This window comes from Cavia porcellus, unplaced genomic scaffold (genome assembly GCF_034190915.1).
Source record: "Cavia porcellus strain 051 isolate PalLab524CR breed Dunkin Hartley unplaced genomic scaffold, mCavPor4.1 scaffold_31, whole genome shotgun sequence".
Taxonomy (NCBI): domain Eukaryota; kingdom Metazoa; phylum Chordata; class Mammalia; order Rodentia; family Caviidae; genus Cavia; species Cavia porcellus.
The window spans coordinates 29,064,968-29,091,814 of NW_026947514.1; the positions used below are offsets into that span (position 1 = coordinate 29,064,968).

Below are 26,847 nucleotides of genomic sequence, written 5' to 3' on the forward strand. Positions count from 1 at the left end.
GTAGTGAATACTTTGCTCGTAGGCTGCATCCCTCATAGTCCCTGGGATTAGAATGCCTTGCTTTCTGTTCATCTGTTCATTCATTGGTGCTTTATTTCAGCATATGTTGTCAAGTACTGTGCACCCAGAGTTGAGCTAAATACTTTGAAAAAGTAGGCCCTTGTTCCCAGAGGGTTCATGGTCTACCAGAGAATCAGATAGGTCAGAAACACTGCTTATACACATGGGTTTGGGTTCCCTGACTGACGGGGATGGGAGACTTCCTGGAGGAGGTATTACCTCATGTTGTGTAGAGAAAAGTAAGTCCTGAGTTGGGCAGCTGCAATTTAGGCATTTAAGGTGAACGTTGATGAGCATAAACGTTGACATTTTGGGTGCAATGTTACTTAGAAGCCAAAGAAGTCACTGGTGCCTCTCCAGTGTCTGCTATGAAGGACTTTATGGTTCTGAGGTGGCCACCAGCTGCTCCTCTCCCTCCTCCTTCACTCAGAGCATGATGGAAGCTTCCATTTTCATTTCAGACCGATGGGTTTCTGAAGGACAACAACAATGCTGCCCAGCGCCTGTTGGACGGGATGAACTTCATGGCTCAGTCAGTGTCCGAGCTTAGCCTTGGGCCCACCAAGGCTGTGACTTCCTGGCTGACAGACCAGATCGCCCCAGCCTACTGGAGGCCCAACTCACAGATCCTGGTATGGTGGCTGCAGGCACCTGCACCCCACTAGAGCAAACGATGCTTAGGCCACTTCTCTGGTTCTCTGAGGGAGGCGCAGTGTTTCTCCCCAAGCAAGTGGCGGTGGCGGGAGTGTTGGAAAGGGTAGGAACTTTGAGGCAGTCAGTTCCCTCTTTGCTCACTGATTTCCTTTTATCAAGAGTTTTCTCTCTCATGGGTCTCATTCCTTACCTGTGAGGGCCATAAATTAATACTGCTCTGATTTCTGAGGTCATTGATAAAGAGTGTGGATAGAGATTTTCAGAGGTCATTTTCATTATCCTCCACTTGCTACGTAAATCTCTAGGGCATGCACAGGCAGGGAGCACCTGGCCTCTGCACACAGAGCTGGGACAGGACACTCATTTCTCCTTTCCACTTTCAGATAACTATCATTACTAGGAAGTTTGGGTCCCGACTGAGCTAAAAGCCGCCTTTCTGAGTTTCTAGCTGCTGCCTGGGTCTTGCTGGCTTTCTGAGCTGAGTGGACACCTACGATTCCTGCCTCTCTGTTTTGTTTTGTGCTTGGAGCAGAACTGCAACAAGTGTGCGACATCCTTTAAAGACAATGACACTAAGCATCACTGCCGGGCCTGTGGGGAGGGCTTCTGTGACAGCTGTTCATCTAAGACCCGGCCAGTGCCTGAGCGAGGCTGGGGACCTGCACCCGTGCGGGTGTGTGACAACTGCTATGACACCAGGAATGCCCAGTTAGGTAATGTGGGGCCCTAAGAGCTGCAGGGGCAAAGGGGACTTGCTTTCCTTTGTGCTTACTGGGTTTTAGAACCCAGACTCTCACACTCCTGGCCTTAACCCATCATCTCGTGGGAGGTCTTTGTAGCAGAGCCTTTGCTCGGGTCATGGCCTGGCTGCACTACGTGAGAGATGCTTCTGACAGACACTGAGAAGTCGAAATTTGGAAAGCCTCCAGTATTTATCAGAGATAGCTTACTCTGATCCCTCTTTGTGGACGGTTCTAGGGTATGCTCTCCAAAGTTCTCTGACTTTAAAAGAACGTTGACCTTTTTAAAAGAAGGGTGGAGATGAAGAGAACAGATGTCATGCAATTTGGGGCTGAGCCACAGCCCTGGACCCTTGCAGTCACTGTAAGACACCGCAGAGATCCAGGGAGATGAGGCCAGAAGTCTGCTGCTCTGGCCCTGAGTTTTCCATTCAGGAAATGACTGAGAGGAAACATCTCTTTTATCATTGTCCACAGATATTACTGAGGCACAGGCAGATGATGAAGGTGGAACACTCATTGCTCGGAAGGTGGGCGAGGCTGTGCAGAACACGTTGGGAGCTGTGGTGACAGCCATTGACATACCACTAGGTGGGCTTGGTGGTGCATCTCTTGGGTATAGCACATTAGGATGAAGGGATGCCGGCTTTCCTGGACTGTCATTTTGCCACCCTAGATTGAGCTAAGTGTCGAAGAGTCCATTAAAATACGACATTTGCGTGGGTCTGGTGAATCCTTTATGGTTTCATGTTTATTCTGCCATTTTATCCTAAGTATGAGTAATAACGCCAGGCAGCTGCTAGTACCTGGAACAGAGTAACTGCCTTCCTTGACTTCTTGACTTACATACTTATAAGATATAACATGGCTGTTGACAGGGCTTTACATTACAAGGCACAGTACTCTGTTAGGCAGCAAGTGGTGGGGGAAAGAGGAGGACCTCCCAGAATAAATGTGAAATCATAAAGGGTTTGTCTAGGTGGGAAGCTTAAGTTACACTTGCCCCCCGTTCACCAAGTGCTCACTCCCTGAGTTGTGTACTGAGCAATGTGTTAGACACTGTGACTTCTTCCATCCTCAGAAATAGCTTAGAACTGGGTAGCTCAGGGGCCAGGGATAAAGCTCAGTGGCACACTACCTGCCTGGCAAGAGCTGGGTAGCCCAGGATAAGCACTGTGCGTGATCCTGTATGCAGTGAGAATGACAAGCTAGTAAGTACGTGCCAGCCAGTGGGGGCTCAGGGAGTAGTGGGTTTCTGTGTGTTGACCACCTTGTCCCTTCCTCACACAGGCCTGGTGAAGGATGCGGCCAGGCCAGCATACTGGGTGCCTGACCACGAGATCCTGCACTGCCACAATTGCCGCAAGGAGTTCAGCGTGAAGCTCTCTAAGCACCACTGCCGCGCCTGCGGCCAGGGCTTCTGTGATGAGTGCTCCCATGACCGCCGGGCTGTACCCTCTCGAGGCTGGGACCATCCTGTCCGAGTCTGCTTCAACTGCAATAAAAAACCCGGTGACCTTTAACCCTAGCTCCCTCCATGAATCCTCCGCAATTCCTTAGGTTCTCAGGGTCAGAAACTGAAGTCTCATTGAGATAGGCTCTCCTCCCGGTCACCTGTGGTGTGTCCTTTTCTCCTCATGTCCTAGTCCTAGAGCCACTTCCCCTAGGTGGGGGTGAGCCTCGCAGCAGGCCGAAGACACAAGCCCCTCAGGCTGGGGGTGGACTGAACAGCTCTGTGGCAAGGGGGGGATGAACCTGAATGCATTGCATTTATTTTTGGTAAAAATATAAAATGCGTATCTCTGTAATACATATATGAAAGGAATTTGGAGTGTATCGAGGTTGCTACTGGTTGCCAAGACTCGCCCTGGTCTGTCCTCAGCACAGAGAAGGTGGCTGTGGCAGCAGGACATCTCCACAAAAGGAAGCTAGATGCCCTCATGTTGCTAGTCCTACCTTTTGCTGCTTGAGTCTGGGCAGCCTCTTTTCCCCTATAGGCCCTCCCTGCTGTTTCTTCTAGGGGATTTCCGTTTGGGTCCTTGGGGGACTCAATTCCAGCTCCTGGGTTAATCTTTAGTCAGAGACCGTTCAGCTTAGCGTGCAGGGCCCTGGAGTGTGCTGGGGCAGGGTGTGTGTGGGTCTTCAGTCCTGAGAAGTGACAATGCAATGCTGCTTCGTTCCTCACGGGAAGTATGGAAGGAACTGGGCCTTCCCAGCAGCGATTCCTCGCTTGTTGACGTTTCTGTCTCCATGAGGCCTTCCCAGATACCTGCACCCTGCTTCTGAAGTAAAGCACTTGCACTCTCTGCCCTTCTTTCAGCCCATAATCTGCTTTTGGGTGTCATACTAGGATTTGTTTTGCTTACAGTGTCTTAACTTTTTGTTCTAAGACACACAACCTCTAGCTATTGAAGTGGTGATCATGAGAAATTCCAGGGGAACACAGCTCACAATGGACTGTTACTTTTTTTCCTAGTATATATATTTCAATAGATCATAAAAATATTCCTATTTGGTTCTTGCAAGAGAAGTCAGATGAATGTTTCTCATCAAAAGCTTGGATATCCTTATTTGTCATGACTGGAAAGACTTGTTCTGAAATCCTATCATCAGGATGTTTATCTTCAATGGCCAAAAAAGAATTACAGAAGCATAGTTCTCGACTGACCTGGTGGGCAGTGCTTTGGGGAGGTGTGTAGGTGACTATGTCTGGTGTGAGTGTCCTTGTGATGTGCACCCTGGGGTGGGTTAGTCCTTCTCAGACCTCCTTTCTGCCTCCTGGGGCCCAGCAACCGAGGCCCTGCTCTAGAACTGTGTATTATCAAATTTGCCACCATAAAGGAATCTTCCTGCTGAACATGGACTGTGCTTTTTCCTCTAACTTGCCAGTAATCTTGCGCATGCCCTCTGTCTTGGTGATGTAGTAGCCAGTGGCTTGCAGAGCCAAAGTCAAATGAGACACATGAATCTAGACTGTTTTCCCAGTATACACTTAAGTTTATTATGCTGACAAATAAGTTTTCTAGAAAAAAGTATAAGCAAATATCATGGTTATTATCACCTGGAATTCAGTTTTAATCTTGTAACAGACTTTCCCCAGCTGTTAGGTAGCACATACACCCCACACCAGTTTTTCAATTGGGACTGGGACTTCGTGGTTGTCAGGAGTATTCTTTTATTTACAGGCATTAACTTATGGTCACAGAATTCTTTGCAGTGACTGGAGACCCACAAGTTCCCATATGTCATCCTGTGCCTATAGCTTCCCTCCAGCCTTGTCGCAGCAGGTGAGGGGTTAAGTGAAGACTACAGAGCGCGGCAGGAGGGTCTGGGGAGGCTGCAGGGGCTTCAAGGGGGCCAGTGTGTTAGCTGTTGAGCTGCTTGGCGGCTCTCTGCTTTCTTTTGGTAGGTGTGATGCTGGGACACACAGGGGAGCCCCTCTAATAGGATGAGATGGGCTATTACTCATTTACCCACCCAAGTTTGTCTTGTGACCCTGTCTTTAATGGAAATGGTCACTAAACAGATTGTCAAAGGAAACTCTTAACATGATGATTTTGCTTTAACTTGTGTAACTCTTACATGCAATACCATAACGTATGAGAGAACATAAAATTAGTGCTGAAACTGGGTGTGGTGGTGCCTGGGCATCGTCCCAGCATGCAGGAGGCTTAGGCATGAGGGTAGGCTGTGAATTTGAGGCCTTACTGGGCTACATAAGTGAGACCCTGTCTCAAAAAACCAGAACCAAAAATACACCCAAAACCAAACCGCTGTCCACTCAATTGTGTTATAAGAGAAGCCACCCGATGGCTACACTGCCTGTGGGGGCACTGCGAGGTACTTTCTGCTTCTAACACAGGACTTCCTCTTGTCTCCTTCACCTTGCCTGACTTGTCACGCACCATCTCCTCATTCTCTGGCCCCTGACACCGGGCTGTGTCCTTTCCTGCTTCCTTGCCTCATTTCCTTCTCCCTTATCTTCCGCTTTCCCAGTCCTTTCCAACCTTCTCTCTCATTTTCTGGATGAGTAGGGGAGGGCAGGAACAGTTTGGGCATAAAAAGTGAAAGGTGGCTGGAAGATACCTGACACAACTAAGTGGGGAAAAGGTTTATTTTGGTTCAGGTTGGCTCCAAGGCAGACATGACACAGTAGAATGCCATGCTGGAAGAATGTGTTCACCCCATGGTAGCCAGGAATAAAACATACCCTTGTCATGCCCCAGTGACCAGGCTCCACCTCCAAAACACATTTTTGCCAAGTTTTTTTTTTTTTTTAAATCTGAGTCATTCTCTTTTACCTCTAACTCTCAAGGCTTGTTCCCATTTCATTAGGCAAGACACACTGAGTCCATTAAGTGCCAGAGTTCACAGTTGCAGCACTGCTGTTAAGTTTAGTCTCTTCTGAGACTTAAGGCAAATTGAATCCTTTTGAAAATACTTCACATAAAATGATGTAGGGTGGTGGTACACGCATGTAATCCCAGCATTTGGAGGCTGAGAGGATCACTGCAAGTTTGAGGCCAGCCTGAACAGTACAATGAAACCCTGTCTCAATTCCCCCCCCCCCCCCCCCCCCGCCATGCACAGGGTGAGCAAACAGGAATAGGGAGACAGAAAAAAACTGGGCCAAAGCAATACTGGAACTGAGCAGGACAAACATGTAGTCCTGTAGCTCCATGTCCCGCAGCCAGGGCAGGTAGACGGAGCTGTGTTCCTTGGGGCCCACCCAGCCCTGCCCACATGGCCTCTCCACCAGGGTGGCTGTGCTCACTGCCTTAGGATTTTCTTTAGCAGACATTTGACATTGTAGTGTCTTCAGTTCTAGAGGCTGAAGCCTCTGTACCTTAGGCTTCACTCAGCTTTGTATATTCTTCTCCAGGGTATACTGCTTGTTCAAATCTGGGTGGAAACTTCAGGAGCACACAACTTGTGCACTTTTATGTGCCTGAAAAACCAGCACCATGTGGATGATGTGCTGGTCTGCTGTCAACCTCAGCAGCTTGGATTATAGCTGCAGAGGCCTTAGCTCTTAGACGGTTGTCTAGGGGCCCCTGAATGAGGTTAGTGCCATGGGGCTCTAAACACATCCTTTCAAAGGAGTTTGGCCATTTCCGGAGACTTCCCCAAGGAATCTTCTGCTGTTTTTTGAAGGTAATAATTTCTTCAGAAAGCACGCCAACTTTTGGACCAAATTTTAAGGCTGTTTTTTTTTCTTTCCTGAAAGGGTCTTGGCTATATAGTCCAGGTTGACCTCAAATTTCTAGTGCTCCTCCTGCCTCAGCCTCCCAAGTGCTAGAACTTAACAGGCCAAAATTTCAAATTTCTCTGCTCTGCCTTTTGCCTAAGTCTGGCAAAAAGCACCAACTACCCATGCCACAGCCTGAATTTATGCTGTCTTGAAAATGACTTTTACAGGTTAATTTAGTTCACTATCTTTAATCTTTGTTTCCTGTAAAGTCTCAGTACCTGAGCAAAATGCAGACAGGTTCCTCAGCAGAATGTAGCTCACGCAGTCTCTATTTCAGTTTTCAGTAGATCGTTGTTCCCAACTGAAACCTCCTGAGCCTGCAAATTGTTACTAACATTCTGGTCTGAGTTTCAACTAGAATCACCCATTAAGTTCTGCTTACAGCATTATGGGACTTTACTAGTCTCTATATTTTTCCAAACTCCCATTAACCAGTTCCAAAGCCTTCTACACCACATGCTTAGGTAGTCACAGTAATAACCCTACTTCTCTAATAACAATTTTCTGTATTAGTCACTTTCCTATCCCTGGGACAAAATACCCAACATCCATAATTTAAAGGAGGAAAGGTTTATCTTGGCTCATGGTTTTCAGAAGACTCAGTCCATGGTAAGTTTGTTCCAAAGTAGAAATGGCATAGTAGAAGCCCATGGCGATGGAGTACTGCTCACCCTATGGCAGTTAAGAAACTAGGAATAAGAATATGCCCTTCTGGTCACAGCCCTAGTGACCTTTCTCTTCTGACCAGGCCTCACTTCTGAATACAGGATTTTTGGGGATTTTAGATCTATGTCTAAATAGTGGTGGCTATGTTAGACTTGGCTGGTTGTTCTGTGTCATGTCCCAGCACCCACCGTCTGTTTAGATATGTGGTAGGGACATTTCTATTCCACCACTGGCCTAAGTAAGATTTTTTTGTAGAACTCAAAGAGAAAATAATTTTTTCTTTTTGGGTTTTTGAGACAGTTTGTAGCCAGGCTGCCTCAAATTCCTGTGATCATATGGCTACAACCTCCTGAGTGCTGGGATTGCAGGCATGTGCCACCACACCTCACAGAAAACAATCTTCTGAACTCTTTTTTTCTACATTGGTCAAATCAGTGGAGGAAAGGAAGGTACCTATGTCAGGTTCTTTTCTTTGTCTTACAGGATCCAAGCCCAGCCTCAACTAAGTATGAGGTAAAGACCTCGTATAAGCTGAGATGTTTTGCTGAACACCGTAAAAACAGCTGGCACCCTTTAAGAATATGGTTATACCCCTTCTTCTCCAGTAACCACTATAACATCTATAGCACCAATCAGTTCCCCTATTCCTTGGGGCAGGGGCTTCATGTAAGGCTTTAAATATCTCTGGTAAATGACTTGCTTACAGGTGAAGATAACCACTGAACAGAATGACCTGTGATTATGGTCTTTTAACCAATAGGTCCCAGTGGGATCATTCAAGATCCCTTGGGTTTAATTCAGTGAACTGACTTATTTGGGAACTGGAAATGTGAAGGATCGGTATTTAGTTAACCATTGGCAGATGCTGTGCTAGCTTTATATGGTTGATGGTTGGAAGATAGCCAGTGGTGGCCAGGTTTTAGAGTCAGACACTGGTTGAGAGGTTCAGAAGCTCAGTGCCCTATGGCAGTGAGATGCACAGCTCCCATCTGGGGCTTGGCAGGTATGCAGCCTCCTCCAGCAAGGTCTCCTAGAAAATCTGCTACATATTATACATTCCTTTGTATTTCTAGCTACAGTCAGTATGAGCAAAGTTACAAAGCTAAGGTTCCTTTATCTTTAAATAAACACAATACACATTAACTGCCTTCTGGCTTACAAAACAAGAACCAAACCTCCAACTGTTAAAATTCTGATATAATTTTGCAACCATATTTGCATTTTCAGTTTCAGAACTATCATTAAATAGGAAGAGAAAACTGAATCCAGTTACAGCCTAACTCTTCTGGCGTTTAATGGAATTGGGACTGGGTGTGGTGGCCAGCGCTCAGGAGGCTTAGGCAGGATTGCTGGAAGTTTGAGGCCAGCCTGATTTATAGTGAAACCCTGTCTGTTTTAAAAAAAAAAAAAGGCCTTAGCTTTAGTTATTGTGCATAATCTGAGCTCTAACATGGATTTCTCTGAGGCTCTGGTTCCATCCTGAGTATCCTTCAGGTCCTCCAGATATTTCAACTAAAGGAGCTTGAGTGGACTCAACAGGTCACCTCAGTTCTGGCTACTGGGGATAAGTATTGCCTCTGTTTGTGTGTACTTACTCAGATTATGGTGGCGGCAGAGAACACATTTTTCATACTGTAAGTACTTTTTTTAATTAAAAAAAAAAAGTTTTTTTTGGTCTTTTTTTGAGACAGGCTTCTCACTATGTAGTCCAGACTCTCTTCAAACTCACTATGCTCCTCCTGCCTCAGCCTTCCAAATGCTGGGATTACAGATATGTGCCACTATGCCCAGCTCTGTAACATCTTTTATTTATGTTAAGACTGAATTTCATCATGTTGCATAGACTGGTCTGTAATGTCTGGACTCAAATGATTTTCTTGCCTCAGCCTCTGCAGTACCTGGGACAACAGGTGGGTGCCACTGCAACCAGCTAATAATTCTGAAGGAGCACAACTTTCCTGCTTCCTTTATGGGTGGCAAGGATCAAAAAGGGTAAAACACCAAAAAGTAGCTGTAGCTATAGGTCAACTGTTAAGTAACCAAAATTCTCACAGAGTTTTAAGATTTGGTTCTCTGAAAATTGTATTAGGGTCTGGCAGGAAATAGAACATGCATGAGGGTAATTAAAGAGTTTAATTGGTGAAATAATGCTGGGATTAGGAAAGTAAGGAGTTAGGGACAAAGAACAGTTAATTGGAACCCAGAGAGAGTTGTGTTTCAATAAAAGCTGTGACTTCTGGTTGCATCTGCCACAGGTCAACAGAAAGGGAGCAAGGGAACGAACAATCCTACTTCGTGGTCCTGGCCCTCTGCTTTCCTGCTACTACTTCCCACTGGCTGCTTCCGCCTGGAGCTCAGGGACCTTGCAGCCATCTGGGCCAGTCTCCTGGGGCACATGCAGGTCACAGAAAGAAAAGGCAGAGTCGGTTGGTCTGGAGGGATAGGATAAGAAGGTCTCCTGCACAGCCACTTAAAGCTGGTCTCAGACATTTTGGCTTCATCTGAGATCTAAGTATAGGCTACTGCAGTTGGTTTGGTGCTACAAGCGTCAGGATCTTAGAAGAATCAACATGCTATGACATATTTCTCTACTACATTGTTAGAAAGACAGGCTTTTAAAAACACTTGGTAAAAACATTTTACAAATTGCAGATTACAAAAAGCCAGTAGATTTTCTTTGATTCTGAACCCTTGAATTTGACATTCAAATACTGTAACAGGAACAAGAGCTGCTATCCTTTACATTCTGGAAGCTGCCTTAACAAAGGCATGTTAAAGACTGTTTAAAACTTCTAGCTTAAAAAAAAAAAATCCCACCTTTCCTTTCAGTGCCTATGAGAAGTAACAATCCTCTGGATTTGAGATGCTGATGCTGAGTTTGAGATGGCTGCATTAATGATTCCAAACTCCAGCCTAAAATCTTTACTCAGACATATCTTGTTCTTCCTCGCCACCCCAGCTGGCTTTGTCAAGGGCAAGTTAACTCTTCCTGGAATCCAGGCACTGACTACTTCAACAGTCTCACTGGTTTCTCCACAGGGCTTCTAGTAAAAGCAGCAGCTTTTAGTTTTTGCCCATTTTTATTTAGTCCTTAGTGAGAAGTCTTTGTTTAAAAAAAAAAAGGTGGGGGAGCGAGAGAGGAGGAAACTATTCTGCAGGATTTAACAAGAGAAAGAAGTAAGTACCTTTTATGAAAAGGACTTTCAAGCTCTCTGAGCCCACAATTTAACTGTAACAACTTTACTGAAGTGTCTCCATGTCTATCAAATCCTTAGCACCTTGCTCCTAGCAGCCAGAGGGATAAGAGCTGTGTGCACTGGGCATTACTTAAAATCCCCTCGTCACAAATGAAATAAGCCACTCTACTTCTCAGGTGAACCCACACTCCTCCAACCTGCCTCCCTGCAGAATTAGCTGTAGGAGAAATAGTAAAGGTCCTGCCTGACCGCCATGAGCAACCCTGGGGATCCTTGGACTCCTCCAAACTGAGACGAGAAGGCCACACTGGGAATGTCAGCCTTGGAGGTGGGGTACGGGGAGGGTATGGTTCTGAGCAGGTGGGCATCATGGAGGCTCCAGATTCTTGTGTAGCAATCTTGGCCCACTAGGAAGGAAAGAAGACACATGGCAGGTTAGTAAGTGAAAGCAAATGAAAAAAATCTGGACATGGCTCCTCATGGGGTAAATGTGATTTGTATGAGCCAAAGAACACAAACTGCAAATATGTACTTCCCAAAAATCAAAGTCCTGAGTTGCCTTGGAGTTGTAGAACATACTTAACTGCACATACTGAAAGCGCCATAACTGGTTGGCTGTGACACTGCAGTACTCTTCAGGGGCATCGTGCTTTCAGTGTCAAGGGCTGTTTAAGTGGGAACCTAGCATGTCTAGTCAGAGGACAGTCAGCTGATTTCTCTTTTTATGAAATATTCACCAAAATCTCTCACCTTAATTATATCCTGGGGGCAAACCAGATAGCTTCTTCATGAGCTCCTTCTGGTTTAAGAAGTTCAAGTTCCTAAGACCAATTAAAGTCTTCAGGGGTCGAAGTTCACAGCCCTAAACATAGTGACCCCAGGGGTTATGACAGCCTGAACATCTGAAGGCCTTCAGCAGGATAGAAGGTGGTTCTTTGGCAGTCATGGATTTCACATTTGAACACGAGTGACTCTAAGACCACAGGCACTGTTTGTCAGTCTCTCTCATTTTTATATTTTAATTTATGTGTTTATTTACTTACTTGAGGCAGAGTCTCACTACATAATTCTGGCTGGCCTTGAACTCAGCAATCCTGCTTAGCTTCCCAAGTGCTGGGATTACAGGCGTGTGCCACAATGCATGACAGTCAACAGTTTATTGATACAGCTAATGGACTACCTAAACCTGCCGCTCAATACAGTTTGGCTCTTCCATTACCCAGCACACAGAAGCTCTTTTGAGATGAACATTTGCAGAAAACAGATTTAAAGGAAAGTAAGTGTTGATGTTGATGAAAACAGTAAATATGCCTTAAGAAAATTCTAATGAAGTGATGCCATGAAAATGTTTCGTGGAATATAAGTATTTTCTGTAGGAACATTAGCCTATGTGAAAATTCACATACACTAAGAACCAGAGGCAGCTATTTCACAAAGAAAAACTCTTTTACCTTGGTGCTACTCTTATTATCCTATGGCTCAGAAATAGTCTGATCTGTAATCAATCTATAACTCTCTTCAAGGGGGCTTAGTAGAGAGAAGCTTCTATTCTACTGATCATGGCTAGTGTGAAAGGGACAGGGAATTCTTTACTTTTCAATGCCCTTCATTTCTTTTCTCAGCATCTTCTTGTGGACATGTGAATAGAAAGAACAGGAAGCAAGTTTCTAGACAGGACAGTGTATGATGGGATGTGACCCCCAAATCCTGGTGCCTGAGTAGCTGCTGTCTTGCTGTACCCTTCACTACGTTCTTCTAGAAGGCTGTCCAGTTGCTGGATGTGTATAAACTATTGCTTACCAATATCCAACTCTACTTTCCTGTGAGTCTTCCTACCCAGATGCTGACAGTCCCTATCTATTTTTGTTTTTGAGCAACTTCTCCCTCTGCCACCTGGAGCGCTGGAGGGCTAAGGGATGGAATCTCCCCTTCCCCAAGTACCTGCCACCAGGATCCCTTCTTCCTCATGCACATGCAAGGGCAGGCAGGCATACTCATTCACGTGACCTTCGTACTGCCTTATACACTTCTTGTTCCTCAGGTCCCACAGCTTGATCTGAGGAAAGAACACAACAGATCATTAGGGAGGGTTTTACAGGCGTATCAGTGAACATCAGGGCAGTCTCCAGTGGCCCCTTTAGGTTATGAAGATCTGTACCTCCAATTCTTAAACCTGAGTCCATCAAAATCATGCAACCAGCAACCCACTTCTGTGGATCACCTATGACTTCTTCTTGCCCAGGGTCTTGATACAGAACCCCTTTGCAGAGCACACACAGGGTTGGAAGAAATCAGTGTTCTCTACCTTTCCAGCCATGTCTGATGCCAATATAGATTGTTCTTCCTGAAGGATCCGCAAAGAAGTCACTGCTGAGTCATGGAATAGGCAGGTGGTCTTCCAGCTCTTGCCCTGACTTCGAGAACGCAGATCAATGGCAAAGATCTCCCCAGAGCGGCAGCCATTAAACAACAAAGGAGTCTGTGGAGAGAGGGACTGCTAAGTACCTGAGGATGGTAAGGCTGTGTCCTCTCACTTGCCAGCCTAGCACAGGGTGCCATAGGCTGGCTTGGTGGGAAGCTGAGTCTCAATGGAGTTAGAAGGGACAAGGAGGCCTTGTGATGGGGTAGAACTGGACTTCAGGTCTACTCCATTGTGGGGAGCTTGGAAGCACCTATTTTTCTTAGCCCCCGTCTCAATGAAGCCTGAGTGACAGCAAAGACTGGTGAGGAATGTGGACTAGGAGAGCAGGGATCCAGGGAAGGCATGATTTTCTGGGCTAAAGGTCTGAATGGTAACTGTCTCCTACTCAGAGCGGTCAGCAGACGCCCACTTCTATACTGCTGGAGATACAGGGCAAGTCTTGAAATACAGTAATGACCAAAATTCTCATGTTTATGCATATAAAATGTGCACAATAAAAGCTGTGTATAAGGCTAAGGATTAGTATTTCACATGCATATTTTACTTTTTTGTGGAGCTAAGGGTTGGAACCCAGGGCCCTGAACATGCTAGGCATGCACTCTACAACTGAGCTACACCCAGCTGCACCTTACACATTTTAACATGATTTGTCCTGCTAACCTAAACTAAAAGGTTGCTGAGAATTGATTTAGACAGGAAGTTAGTTAAATCTAGCTCAGACAGGCCTTCCAAGATCAGCCAACCTTCATTCAGCTCATATTCACATCCTTTCCATTGTTCTGTAAGAGGAAGGAGGTCTATATGCCAGACCAGGGAATCCAACTTCACCCCAGCAAACTTTCTATTACACCCTTCCCAATTCAACCAACCAAGATAGCAAACTGCTGGGCCAAGACATCACTGTTGGTCTTGTATGACTGTCGGTGTCCTGTCACTACATCGGTCAACAGGATCCGCCGAGACAAGCCTGGTAGACAAGGTTGGAAAGACAGGCATCATTGGCAGTCTAAAAGAGCTGTTGGTTGGGGTTTAGAGTCCGAAACCCACTACTACAGTAGGCAGCCACAGCTCACCAGTACTGAAGCAAGTGTTTGCCTGGACGTTCAGGCACCATGCACAGGACCAGGCACCAGGGATCCGGAAACTGCAAAGCATGCCACGGCGGTCCACACCTGCTGAGCAGAAGAGAAAGTGAAGCATGGCTGACCTTTATGCCTGGGGAGCTTCCTGGGACGCTGCCAAGCCAGTGGCCACTGGTGAAAATGACCAGACCACCTGCCACAGCCTAGGTGCATCCTTCAGAATACACGTTTGGAGATGTAATTCTCAAGTCATAGCTGATGGCAATGGGAAAGGGAGGGTGCTTTGGGAGATATCTAGGATTAGATGAGGAACAAAGATGAGGCCTTCATAGTAGCATCTGCAGATTTATCATAAGACAGACCCTGGCTCACAGGCTTCATGTTTCTTCATGGGTGACTGCACCGAGCCTGGAGGTAGCAAGGCGGCCCTCACCAGTTGTTGGTGCCATACTTGGCCTTCACATCCTCCAGCACCATGAGCACACAACCCTCTGTTCTTTATGGTCACCCAATCTGTGGTACTTAGTTATAGCAAGGCAAAACAGACCAACAGAGGATCTATACCTTGGTCCTTTTCTAAGTTTTATGGTAATAAGAGAGACTCAGCTCAGCTAGGCACCTAGCTCAGAGTTATTCTTGTTTACAAATCCAGGTTGTGGAGTGCATAGTACTAATGGGAGGCCGTGTCGTTTCATACAGAAAGCAATTTTAGTCCTGGATCAAACTACCTGCAGCATGCTCTCAAGCAAAACATTTAAAAAATACACATTTGTACCGACAGAAATCAAAGATACATACAGTAACTGAACAGTGAATCTGATCATTTGCCCACTACCCAGGTTAATAGAGAAAGTATGTCCTTGCTCCATTCCTACCCAAAGGGAACTGCTGTAGTGTATTGGTAACTGGTGATCAGTCAACTTAAACACCAACTGAACTAAGTCAGCATGGTGCTGAGTGTAGACCGTCCAGCTGAGGACTGTTGTCAGTATAAACAGGACAGCTAGAGAGAAAGAGCAGTGTTTTGGGTTCTCCTGGAGGAGCTTATCATATCGGCTTCCTGATATGAACCCAGTTTTTATCATCAGTGGAGCTCAGGACCTTGTTGCTGAGAATGGCTGTGGTTCACTTTGGGGAAGCTCTGGTCCTTCCTTTGATCATCGCTTCCTGGCTCGGGAGGGGAAGATAATGTGCTGTTTAATCTCCAGAAGTCTGTCACACTGGCTTCCTGATATGTACTCGACTCTTACTGGAGGAGCTTGTGACCTCACTGTCACTGAAGATAGCTATGGTACTTTTGGAGGCAGTCCTGGCCCTTATTTTGAGTGTTCTGGCTCCACTGCAGAATGCTCAACCTACTGGCACAGCTCCTTCACCCCACTGGCATAGACTTCCTAACTTCCACCACTGAGCTTGGGGTCTTCCCAGTGCAGATCCATGAAATAGACTTGCATAAGTCATTGTTATGAGATCTAGGTTTTTGCCTCAACTCATGCAGGTTATGTGGGATCCAGGCCCTTGCCTGGATTTTCTAAGTCTTTAGTGTTGTGAACAGATTTCCTGCACTTTCTTTGTATCTGACTCCTTGGGTTATCATTATAAATAATACTATAAAATACTGTATCCTGTATTGTCTTGTTTCCTTACAAACCCTGACTACAACTGCTAACCTGAGGTTTTTTTATTCTGAGTTCTAACATTAAAAATTAGTTTTGTGGGGCTGGGGACTTAGTTCAGTGGTACGTAAGATCTTAAGTTCAACTCCCATAACCTCCCCCAAAATTAGTTTTGTGAGGCAAATTCTAACCCTCTTTTATCTCAGTTTCTTCATCTGTAAAATGGTGATAGACATACTTCTGCCTCCTGAGCTTATTGTGCAGTGAAATGCCAGGCACTGGGCTAAAGGTGCACAGCCTCATCGGATTCTGCATGGAACCTGATGGGGCAGGCACCGTCCTCACTGTGTGGAGGTTAGGACATCTGTTCAACTGGGTAAGGGGCAGTGCTAGGATCTGTGCCACATGTGCCCACTTCTCAGAGCTGATGCTTGTCTTGGGTCCCAAGTTTATGGAAGACTGAAAACTTTATATCCAGAATGCTGCCAGAAAAAGTCTAACTGATTTCAGTAAGACAGGTTGTACACTTACCCCTAGCAGTGCCTGCCATACACAAGCAGTAGGTGCTTAAGGTGTCTTCTGAATGGTTAGCATGGGCAGCCCAAACCAGTTTTGATGTCTCATGTAGATTACATATGTTTTAATGCCATTCTGGCTGCTGCTGGGATCAACAAGGGATACAAGCAAGGTACACTACTAGAAGTGTATGTGACCTAGTAATGACTGGACTGTGGAACAAGCTCATTGTCTCAGCATGGCGCCACTCTGTGCTCTGATCCAGGGTTGCCCAACCTCTGGCTCCCACAGCTCCTCTCTGAGCCCCGCCTGCAGTTCCTGGAAAGCAGAGAACAGAAACCTTCCCAGAGACATTGAACCCTGTACCTGGGTGACTACTGGTGAACAGTGATGCTGGGATCAGAGTGGCACAGCCCGGAGTCTCTGCAAATCCCAAGAGGCATAGCCTGGAAGAAGCTGTTAAGGGCAAGGATCTCCAGAAGAAGAACATCATACCCAAAACTTACCAAAAAACAACAACAACAACAACAAAACAAAAAACCCCACCACAATAAAAATTTAAAAAATAAAAACCCTACAAAACACATGAACTAGGACAATGAATAACATTGACCATCCAGCTCTAACATGATTACATTTTCCTATTTAGTCTCAGATTTTCTTAAAGGGAAAAAAAATGTCACAGATATCCTTCCCCAGTCCAAGTCTCTCCTTTCCCCCACCCAGGCGGTAGCACTATTCTCAAAGTGGTGTTTTTCTAAGACTTTGTTGTAATGTTTGTAAATACACCATGATCTAAAGTGCGGTTTATGCTTTTAAAATGTGTAAGAGAGCACATGGAACATCTGCTCCAACTTTCCAATCTCCACTGTCTCCTAGACATACCTCTGCTGATCTCAGTCCTGCCTTGTGGCCACAAAGTCCAATTTCTAACTGCACATTCCTTCTTGGCTTCTAGCCCACCACTTTCAGAGTCCCATCCTGGCGTGTTCTCCTGTTACCTGATTCTCTGGCTAGAATGGAGGTTTCTTTTAGATTCTTGGCTTCTCCTTCAAGCCTGCAGCATTATCCTGTCACTACTCTCTTCTTAAGGTCTTGTGGCAGCCTCTGATGAAGTCTTACCCTTGCTAGTCTACATCCCCACACTGCTATCAAGAATCTTTTTAAATGTGACTCCACAATTACGGCCCTTAGGGGCACTCCACAGCTCTGATGACTCAGTCTTGGAACACTATCAAGCTGCAGGCGTCATGGGAACACCAAAAAGCTGCCAAATACACCAGTTCCTTTTCTGACTCAACCTTCTGCTGAGAGCTCCTGTCTCTCCCTTCCCATGTGGGCATAAATGAGGACTCTTGTATTCCCATGGCATTCAAATGCCCTCACAGATTGACCACCTGTTGAGCTGCTTGTCTCCAGAACTTTGCAGAGGGACTATATATACATGCCCAACAAACATTGGTTGAATCCACTAAAAAACATTAACAAACCATCAAGTTTGCATTTCCATCAGCTCAATGTGGACTGTGTATGTGACCTCTGGTGTAAGCCCAATGTTTAATAGTATCTTTAGTCTATAGACATTGCTAAAACCAGATACTGGGCAGTTCAATTTCTTCCTAAATAAATCTTTTGCTTTTGGGTTTGGAGGAAGGGTAAAGGAAGAAACCCTTATCCATGTGCACTTTTACTTACTGTGGCTGAAACCCAGGTCACATTCAAACTTTGCATGGTAATTACAGGGGCAGGACAGCATGGCACAGTTAACTAAGGGTCCAGTTAAGTAGAAAAAAATTCCTGACTTTCCACCACTCTTGGCCGGAAATGCAAAATGTAGGTCTGAACAAGGATGCAGTTTTGAAGAAGGTGTTCTTTTTCATAATGGAACTTTTGTGGAAGCACAAAAACCTAAAGTGGACCTGGAATAACCATCAGTTGGCAAGCCACTACCTGAGCCAGGACAGACTACACTTTAAAATTACATTTCATCTAGCCTTGGCCAGAGAATGTGAAAAAAACACACACTTCTTTACAGTCAGAAATGAGAGTGAGGTTCCCATTTCCTCTCTGTAAAATGTGGCCTTTTCTTCCTGTCAGATCAGTGTAGTAACAGGTGGTCCTACCACTCACCAGAGTCCCATCAGACAACAGTCATGTGAAACTGCAATTTACAGAATGCAGTTTTATGTCTTACATAAAAATTATAATCAGATCATTAATAGACTTCATGGCTTAAATTCTTTGAAATACAGTCCTGTTAAGCAAGTAAAAATAAAGGTTCTGATTCAGCTTCCATTTGTTGAGGGCCAATGATGTGCAGAAACTGTGGTATACTGCCCAGAATGAACATTCATCTCATGACAGCTTGTAAAGCAAATGCTACATGCACAGGCAGCACACAGGTTTAAGAACACATTTGTTATGGGCTTTGTCTTGCTTTCTTTTTTCTCACTACTGGGACAAAATACCCAATACCTAAAATTAAGAAAGGAAAGTTTTATTGAGCTCATAGTTTGTTGGGGTTATAGTCTATAATCAGTTGGTTCCAAGGCAGGGTGGTGTGGCAGAGGGACAACAGTTTATGGCAATGAAAACAGCAAAAGCACTAAGAGCCAACAGGGAGGAGCATGGAGAGAAGGCTCCTTCTGTCTCTTGTAGTGTATGTAAGCTACCCATAATTCCAACCCTGGACCCACAAATCAATCACAAATTCTAGAAGCCCATCCCTGTGACTGTAAGAGGCTTAGAGGGATTACCTAGACACAAACGGTAACAGGCCTGAACTAGGAACAAGCATCAACATGTGGCTTTGGGTCAAACAAGGCCTATGTAGTATTAAAAGCCCAGACGTCCCAGAGGTACGACTGGGCCCCATAACAACCTACACCACACTGTATTCCTAGCAAAACAGCCCTAATGGTCATCTGGTAAGGTAATGACTAGAATGAAGAGTGTGCCACAAGAGGCTGTTCCTAGGCCTCTGGGCCCACAGATCTGTACAACGTCAAAGAAATCCCTTTCTCTTACCTGGATTTCAGCATTGCTGGCAGGAGCAAGTCCTTAATGACCACTGTTTTCCTCCTTCACTGCTGGACTGAGGGCTCCTTCCTAAGGCTGTGCTATTCCTTTCTCTTTTACTCCTCTGCCAAAGCACCGACTCTCTGGCACAGATGCTGGGTGTGTGGCCCAAAGCCCCAGGTCATAGTGGTAGAGCAGGAGGCTCTGGAGCCAGCAGTTTGTGTTCTGATCCTATCTCCTCTACTAACATGTGAAGTTCCAGAACTGTCTGACATATAGAGACATAAACATCACCTACCAGGAGAGTCATCATAGGATCTTACTTGCTGTTCTGTGCTTCACAGAAATCCCTGTTGTCTACCTAGGGGCACAGTTTTCTTCTAGAGGGTGAGACATTAAGACACCGTCATTAAGATGCTATCTTTTTTTATTTTTGTCTTTTTCGTTTTTATCGGTACCAGGGATCGAACTCATGACTACCTGCTTGCAAGGCAGGTGCTTATTTCGCTGAGCTAAACCTCCAGCCCCCTAAATGCCATCTTACAAAGCCCATAGATCCCAAGTCCACACTAAAGGATACAGAACGTGGGAATCCAAGTGGTTCAGTGAAGCCCAGCATACAGAATTCACCTGGTGAAGAAACACACAGCAGGATGGCAAGGTTGGTTTGACTTCGAGCTCATGGACAGAAATGGCCAAATTCTCAGTAGTTACTCACACAGACACACACACAGAACTTCTTTGTGACTGTTTGTTGTTGTTGTTGTTCTTTTTGAGTCAAGGTTTTGCTATCCAGTTCAGGCTGGTCTTGGCTCCCACATGCTGGGATTATAGACACATGCCACCACACCCAGCTCACAGCTAAAGGTGGGCTAAGAATGAGCATTTGGAGGACAGGAGAGCTTCCTGCCCTGTGATATGGGGCCTCAATAGGGCCAGAAAGAAGCAAACCCTAGACCCTTCTGCATCAGCATGTATCCTACATGAAGAAGCCTGTATACTCACCAGCTGGGGCTCAGTTTTCCACAATGGCAGGGAACAAACCTAACTCCAAAGCTGCCCTGTAGCTTACTTTACTCACAAGCCATTTGAATCTGTGTTGGCTTCATATCTCTCATGTCCTAACCAGAAAATCAACAGCTTGTCAATACCCAACTGGAATCTACAGGTCACCCATAGATAGTGGGCACCTTTATTTAAAACTCATTGGTGGCCACAGACTGGCTTGGTGATGGATGTACTGATTCGATATACAGAGGAGAGACTCCTTCACTTGGGTCAAAGTCACATAGGATGTGGCCCACATCCTGGAAACTCCTGACATTCCCCGAGGGAACACTCTTAGAACCAGGTAAAGCAATGCTACCTTGAGTCTACCCCAAACATCTAAGTTAATTTTCTCCTTCAACACAAGATACTCCTTGGCTCCTTTTCTTTTCCTATGGGCCTGTAGGTCCATAGAAACCAACAATCTACTTGTTACTTAGAAAAATGAAGTAATTGTGCCCTGCCTTCTTCACAAAGTAACGGTCAGCTAGAAGTACCAGATGACATACCTTGCGGTTGGTGAAGTAGAAGTTTTTATGCATGTGCACCTCAAGTGCAGGAGTCTTTAGACCACTCAAGTTGATGACACCATACTTTGAGCCTCCAACATCAACATCGTTCACTGTGAAGAGTCGGTCACTGTTGGTATCCGCCTGGAGGGAAGAGGCTGCAGGTGACTTCTCATGCTGAGCCAGGAGCTAAGCCCACACACCCAGCTCCCTTGGATTCTAAACTCTATGCATCTTCCCCAGGTGACAGCTCCTCTCCATGAGTGAACATGAGGATGAGCTAAGTTTCTTTCACTCCTTATTTGCAAAGCTCCTGGGAAGCTGTTTTACTATTTCAAGAGCAGGGAGTGGGATTAGGATGATAGAGGTAGGGCATGTGTGATCACGAAGACTGAGGTAAAGTAGTGACCCCTTGCTCTGTGGGAGGTAGTTTGAAGGGTCCAGTGTCAGCCCATAAAACATACCATGTGGCCATCATGAAAACCACAGTGACAGGAATATAGCTCAGTGGCACAGGTACCTGCCCTGAAAACGTGAGGTCATGAGTTTAATCCCCAGTACCAAAAAACAAAACAAAACACAAAAAAACCATAGTGACATGGAAAATACTATTATAATTGTGTCAAGCAGGATACCAAACTGTATTCCTATTACCACTGTCATTTTGTTGATTACCAATGAGAACAAACACTGCAGGGGTTTTTAGCAGCAGTGAGGCCCTTGGTTTGATCCAAGTCTCCAAAACAATTTTAAAAAAAAGAAAGAAAAAAAGAAAAAAGAAACATGTATGCATAAAAGAAAATGTACATTATACAGAATACATTGAATAAAAATATAGCAGAAATACTTGCAATAGGATATGGGCTATTTTTAAATTTTCTTTTTTTAAATTTAGAAATGAATAGTTACTAATCCAAAGCAAAAACTTCCTATACATTCACAGCTCTGTGTGTACTGCTACACATACAAATACACGCATAGAGCTTTGGATGCCACTGAGCCTGCACAGATTCTGCAATTTCACTTGAGTAGAAAAGTTATGCTCCTGAATGAACCACTGGCAATGACCAGAACTTGATCTGAAATGGTGATCTATGATGGTGAATTCTTTTCCCAGCTGCTGGGTTACAGCAGCCACCCAGAGCCACTTGTGACCTGGGTGATGAGAAAAAGCTACCACAGCAGTGTGCAATGAAGGGCAGGGGCTGGGGTGTTCAGGCTTGTAATAAGCAGTGTGCAGCACTAGACTCCGCATACTATGACATTCACCAGCCCCTCCCAAGTTAACCCAGTGATGGGCAGCCCACTGCAAGAATATAGTTTACTGACTCAGGTATAACTGTACCCTCAAACACACCTAAGACTAAAGCCACAGCAGAGAAATTGAGCCCTGTCCCTAATACCCCTTACTTGGAAAGGCTCTGTTGTCAAGTTGCCCTGGGGCAAGAAGGCTCAGAATCAACCTCATGTCTAAGGCTCAGCCTCAAGTCCTGTCAAGATACATCTCTCTGTCTCTCCTCTCACTCTTCTAGGCCTTTGGAGAGGTGAAGCTCCTTCACTTGCAGAGGACTCACTAGCTCTCTGCCACCATTTCCCTGGTCCCTGAGCTCTAGCACTTAGTCCTGGCTTCCAGCCCAGGTGTAATGAAAAGCAGAGGAAACCTTCTAGACCTTACAAATGATGTGACAGAGATGCTGATGTACAGGCCTGGAGGCTCAAGACTGTAGGCCCTTGCCAAGGATAGTGAGCAAAGGAGTCAAAGCCTGTTGAAAGAGAAGGTACACTAAAGCTTCAGGTTCAGCACCAAATTGTACCCAGGAGTAGGATGGGCCAGAAGCCCCAGGTCACAGTAATATGGTACCCTTCTTCAGTTGTATTTACAGTCCAGCCAGGGAGAAGTTATTTTACTTCTTCTGTAAGGGCTCTTAGCCAATTGTATAGTTGGGTCCAGGATCTATGTCAAATGCCAGAGCTGGAGAGAGGGTGACGATGGTCACAGCACAGCCTCCCTGCCAACTCAGCAACTACCTAAGGGTGGCCAGAAGGTAGGTTCAAATTGTAAAGCCAAAAGGATAGTGCCTGCTTTCATAGTGATTGGCTTGTACACAACCAGCCTGACGATCAAGCATGAAGCAACCAGGACATCCACAGGCAGCCCTCCAACTCACCAAGATGAGGCTGAATGGGTCGCTTATCACAGTGGAGGACTCTGCGCTCTGAATGTGAACCTTTTTCTTCTCCATGCAGCTCACTCGCAGCTCATGGGCTAAGCTATAGACAGAAAAAGAGACACAGGGATGGAGGGATGGACCCAGAGCAGGACACCCATGCTTAAGATTCAGAAGCCATATGTGACAGTAAGCACCTGGATTCCAAGCTACTTGGGAGACTGAGGCAAGAGGACTGTTTGAGCACATGAGTTAAAAGACTAGCCTGGTTAGCAGAATGAGTCTGTGTCAAACAAAAAACAAAAACCAGGCTAAAAACCAGGCTATGTACTACTTCTCAGCAGTGAAGCTGAGAGCCCCCAAATTCTCAATTTTAGCTTTCTCATAAAACACTTAGGAAAACTAAAACAAAGCACTGTACAGTCCTTCCCAGGTTCAGAGAATGTCAGAAGCAAAGGGTTACGTTCCTGGACTGCCAAGTACAATGCCTTCTCTTGGGATGAAGACAGTGTACCTGAGGAATGACTAACAGGCTGAAGGACGCAGGGCAAATGGAAAATACGCTGGTGTGTAGACACCCACCTCACTGCCTCTACACTGCAAAGGGAAGAGATACCATTACCTCTGCCCTTCTCAGAATCAGAGCAACACAGGGCACCTGCCTTGCTGGACAGCTCTTATATGGCTGGGGCCCCCTAACGGGGGTGCTACTCCTAGGTGAGATAATTGAGCCTCAGTAAACTGCATCAGCCACTTGGGAGGCACAATAAGGGAGGAAAAGGGTTAGAGCTCAGATGCCAGAATCAGACAGATCTTGCCTTGTTGGTTGTTATCTTGAACCAATTGTTTCACCTTCAGCCTAAGTATCTTCTTTGGGAAATGGGGGCTGGGAACTTAGCTCAGTGGTGCAAGCGCTTGCCTGGTAAACATAAGGTCATGAGTTTGATTCCCAGTACCAAAAGAAAAAAGCCAAGCGTGGTGGCTCATACTTGTAATCCCAGCACTCGAGAGGCTGAGGCAGGAGGATCGTTGCAAGTTCGAGACCAGCCTGGGCTACAAAATGAGCTCAACGCCAGCCTGAACCGCATAGCGAGACCCTGTCTCATGAGGACAAAAAAAAAAACGGGTATGGGGGTGGATGGAAGGGAAGTACCACCCTCTCAGTTTTAGCTGGAATTATATCAGGCATCACAAGCACTTTAATACATTTCATTAGAACAGGAAAGAGGAGACAGAAATCTCAAGGAATGAAGCTGCTAGGAGGATCAGAGTAACCAGTTTGATTTTTGTCTGAGTCCTCTTTTCGCCCTACCACACTTGAGAGGATGAATCTTCTGGAACTGGTGTATGTGGCAGCTGGGTGCACTGGGGCTCCTCATCTGCAGAATCTACACAGAGAACCCTATCAGCTCTCCTGACTGGATTCTTAGACCACAGAAACAGGAAACAGGGAAGAATGCCAGGTGTGGTAGTGCATGCTTGGCATCCCAGTTCCTTAGGAGGCTGAGGCAGGAGGATCAAAAGTTTCTGAGGCCCAAACAAAGCTTTTGTAAATGAGGAGGGAAGGAGAGGTTCAAGGAAGGGTAGGGAATGGGCGGGTGGGTGATCAAGTTACGTCATGTAAAGTACAAATTCTCTATGATGAATGTGATCATTATGTATATCTAAAACGTACTCATAAAATCTGATTGAAGAAAAAAAAAGTTTGAGGCCAGCCTTATTAATTTAGTGAGATACCAAAACAACAAACAGCTGGGGTGCAGCTCAGTGGCAAAGAGCTTGCTTAGCATATGTGAGGCCCTAGGTTCAATTCCTAGTGCTGCAAAAGAAAAAGAAAGCAAAGAAGAAAGCAGAGAAAGACATTCATGAAGAAAACACAACATCAAAGTACTAACTTACCGGCAGTAACCAGTGAAGTTGAGAAAACCCAGCTGGCTTTTCCGTAGGAAGGAGGATGTATTAAATCCCATTCTGGCCGCTTTCTAAATTAAAGAAAGACTCAATGAAGACTTATTTGTGTTATAGGATAATAGAAATGTTTTATCTTCACAGGACTCATTGGAGACTTGTGTTAAATGGACAGAAATTAGCTAAGCGCTTGCCTGGCATGAGGTCCTGGGTTCGATCCCAGGTACCAAAAAAAAAAAAAAAAAAAAAAAAGGCAGAAATTAGATACATAAAAACCTGGCAATGTCTTTGGCAAATTAGAATTCTATCAGAATTATAGTTACTTCCTCCTCTTGGTAGGGGGGAAAACCCAGGTATGGGCTGGACAGTCTACACCACATCCCTGTCTGAGGGCCTGGACAACTGAGCCCAGGAGGAAGCTGCCATGCCAGCAAGGGCACAGCAAGAGATGAACTCTGCATCTGGGCTGCATGTACCCTTCAACCCCCAGGGCGATCCTGAGGACTGGGTTTCCCTCCTGCTGTCCTACAACCAACAAAACATCCTGGCATGGAAATCTGTCCCCAAGACTGCCCGGGGCACCCCAACCACACACACAGCCCAGGCCCATGTCCTAATTTCCTATTTGAAACATACAGAGGCTCAACAATCCACTGTGCTGCTTCTCAAGACACCCCAGGGCAGGACTGTTGTCTAGAACTACTGATGCCATTTAGAAGCAGAAAAAGCTGGGTAGGTGTAGGATCAGGGATCTCTTGCTGTTCTTATTTTCTTCCATTTCCCTGTCAGAGGAAGTCGGGGCCCAACTCCCCATATGCCTCTGCTAAGTGCCCAGGGCATCTAACTGGCAGGTGAATGCTGGCAGGAGTGGAGAGTAGGTAGCTCTCTGAGGAAGAGGAGCGCACCTTTTTCTTCTTTTCCTCTTCTTCTAGCAGTTGCAGCCTTTTGCTCTCCATTTCCTTTTGCCGGATGCTCTCTTTTGTGAGGGGGTTGCAGTTGTTATGTCCCGGGAGCAAGCGGAAGTAGCGGTTCTTTTCAGGATCAAAATAATACCCTGGTAGATCTTTAATAAATAAACATTAAATTCAGCAACTTAAAATGCTGGGAACCGACCCACCTAAGGAGGAGCCCAGCTGCCTGTCTTTTTCTGAGGGCCAGCAGAGTCTGACACGGTCAGTCTCTATCCTGGTCTGAGCTTAGTCCTGGAGGAGACCATCTGCTCTATCATTGTTCCTGTCACTACAGCTCCTCCAACTTGCTTCATGGATTCCCTTCAAGTCAAGAATGCACTGGTGACTTCCATGCAAGTAAGGAGACACAGACACATCTGAGTGTGGCTGAGGAGGAAGAGTAGCAGAAGAGACAATACCAGAGGACCTGGCAGGGGAAGCCTTCCTCCACCATGGCTGCTGGGCCAGAGAAGTCTTTTCCAACAATTGCCTTACCTGGTGCAGAAGTATCCCCAGTAGTGTTGGATGAGGCCGAGGGGCACTCCTCATCACTGTGGTCAGAATCCTGAGCTCTCTGCTGTGCCCCTGTTGTACACCTAAGGACATATGGCTGTGATGACTGCAGTGAAGGGCCTGAGTTCCCAATTACTCAGACTGGGGAATCCTACCCAGGCGATTCTGCATCCTTTGCCCCTTACTTTCTGATCCCTTTAGAACTTACTATAAAAACATCAAAAAGAGGGTGATTTTGGTTTATCTTTTTTTTCCCTCAGAGAATATGTATGTCACAGTAATTTCCTCTTCTCATTTGCGCCTTTTGTGAGGTCTTCTGGAATCTTTCAGGTAAAAAGTAGAACAGAAATCTTTGCCAAAAAGAATTTTACCATCCAGGCTCATTTGTCAGCTCAACAGCAATTATAAGGCCCGGTGAGTTTTGGATTTAGTAGAAGAGTTTAAACTGCACCTGGTTAGCCTATCTCACAGACAGAGAAACTGGGGCTCAGAGAACAACGGCACAGGAATTTGCTCAGTGATAGACACAG

General features: G+C 45.7%; 2 protein-coding genes across 10 annotated transcripts in view; one reads left to right on the forward strand and one right to left on the reverse strand.

Annotated features, from left to right (window-relative positions):
• The window catches only part of Zfyve1 (zinc finger FYVE-type containing 1), a 56,113-nt gene extending 51,802 nt beyond the window's left edge, over nt 1-4,311 (forward strand). For 4 of the 5 annotated variants that reach the window (XM_003472396.5, XM_013155204.3, XM_063241216.1 and 1 more), the window contains 4 exons: nt 522-692; nt 1,247-1,427; nt 1,932-2,045; nt 2,745-4,311. In XM_003472396.5, coding sequence (XP_003472444.1) covers nt 522-692; nt 1,247-1,427; nt 1,932-2,045; nt 2,745-2,977 — 699 coding nt within the window. In that variant the 3' untranslated portion in view covers nt 2,978-4,311. The remainder of the gene's footprint in view (nt 1-521; nt 693-1,246; nt 1,428-1,931; nt 2,046-2,744) is intronic. The other variant, XM_013155205.3, reaches the window with a different exon arrangement.
• Nucleotides 4,312-4,430: 119 nt separating this feature from the next.
• The window catches only part of Dcaf4 (DDB1 and CUL4 associated factor 4), a 37,395-nt gene continuing 14,978 nt past the window's right edge, over nt 4,431-26,847 (reverse strand). For all 5 annotated transcript variants that reach the window (XM_005004810.4, XM_063241217.1, XM_063241218.1 and 2 more), the window contains 12 exons: nt 26,300-26,400; nt 25,760-25,917; nt 24,846-24,928; nt 22,947-23,049; nt 20,779-20,922; nt 19,803-19,852; nt 16,571-16,650; nt 14,064-14,162; nt 13,860-13,957; nt 12,874-13,047; nt 12,510-12,624; nt 4,431-10,975 (listed from right to left, as the gene is read on the reverse strand). In XM_005004810.4, the coding sequence (XP_005004867.1) occupies nt 10,782-10,975; nt 12,510-12,624; nt 12,874-13,047; nt 13,860-13,957; nt 14,064-14,162; nt 16,571-16,650; nt 19,803-19,852; nt 20,779-20,922; nt 22,947-23,049; nt 24,846-24,928; nt 25,760-25,810 (1,191 nt within the window). In that variant the 5' untranslated portion in view covers nt 25,811-25,917; nt 26,300-26,400 and the 3' untranslated portion in view covers nt 4,431-10,781. The remainder of the gene's footprint in view (nt 10,976-12,509; nt 12,625-12,873; nt 13,048-13,859; nt 13,958-14,063; nt 14,163-16,570; nt 16,651-19,802; nt 19,853-20,778; nt 20,923-22,946; nt 23,050-24,845; nt 24,929-25,759; nt 25,918-26,299; nt 26,401-26,847) is intronic.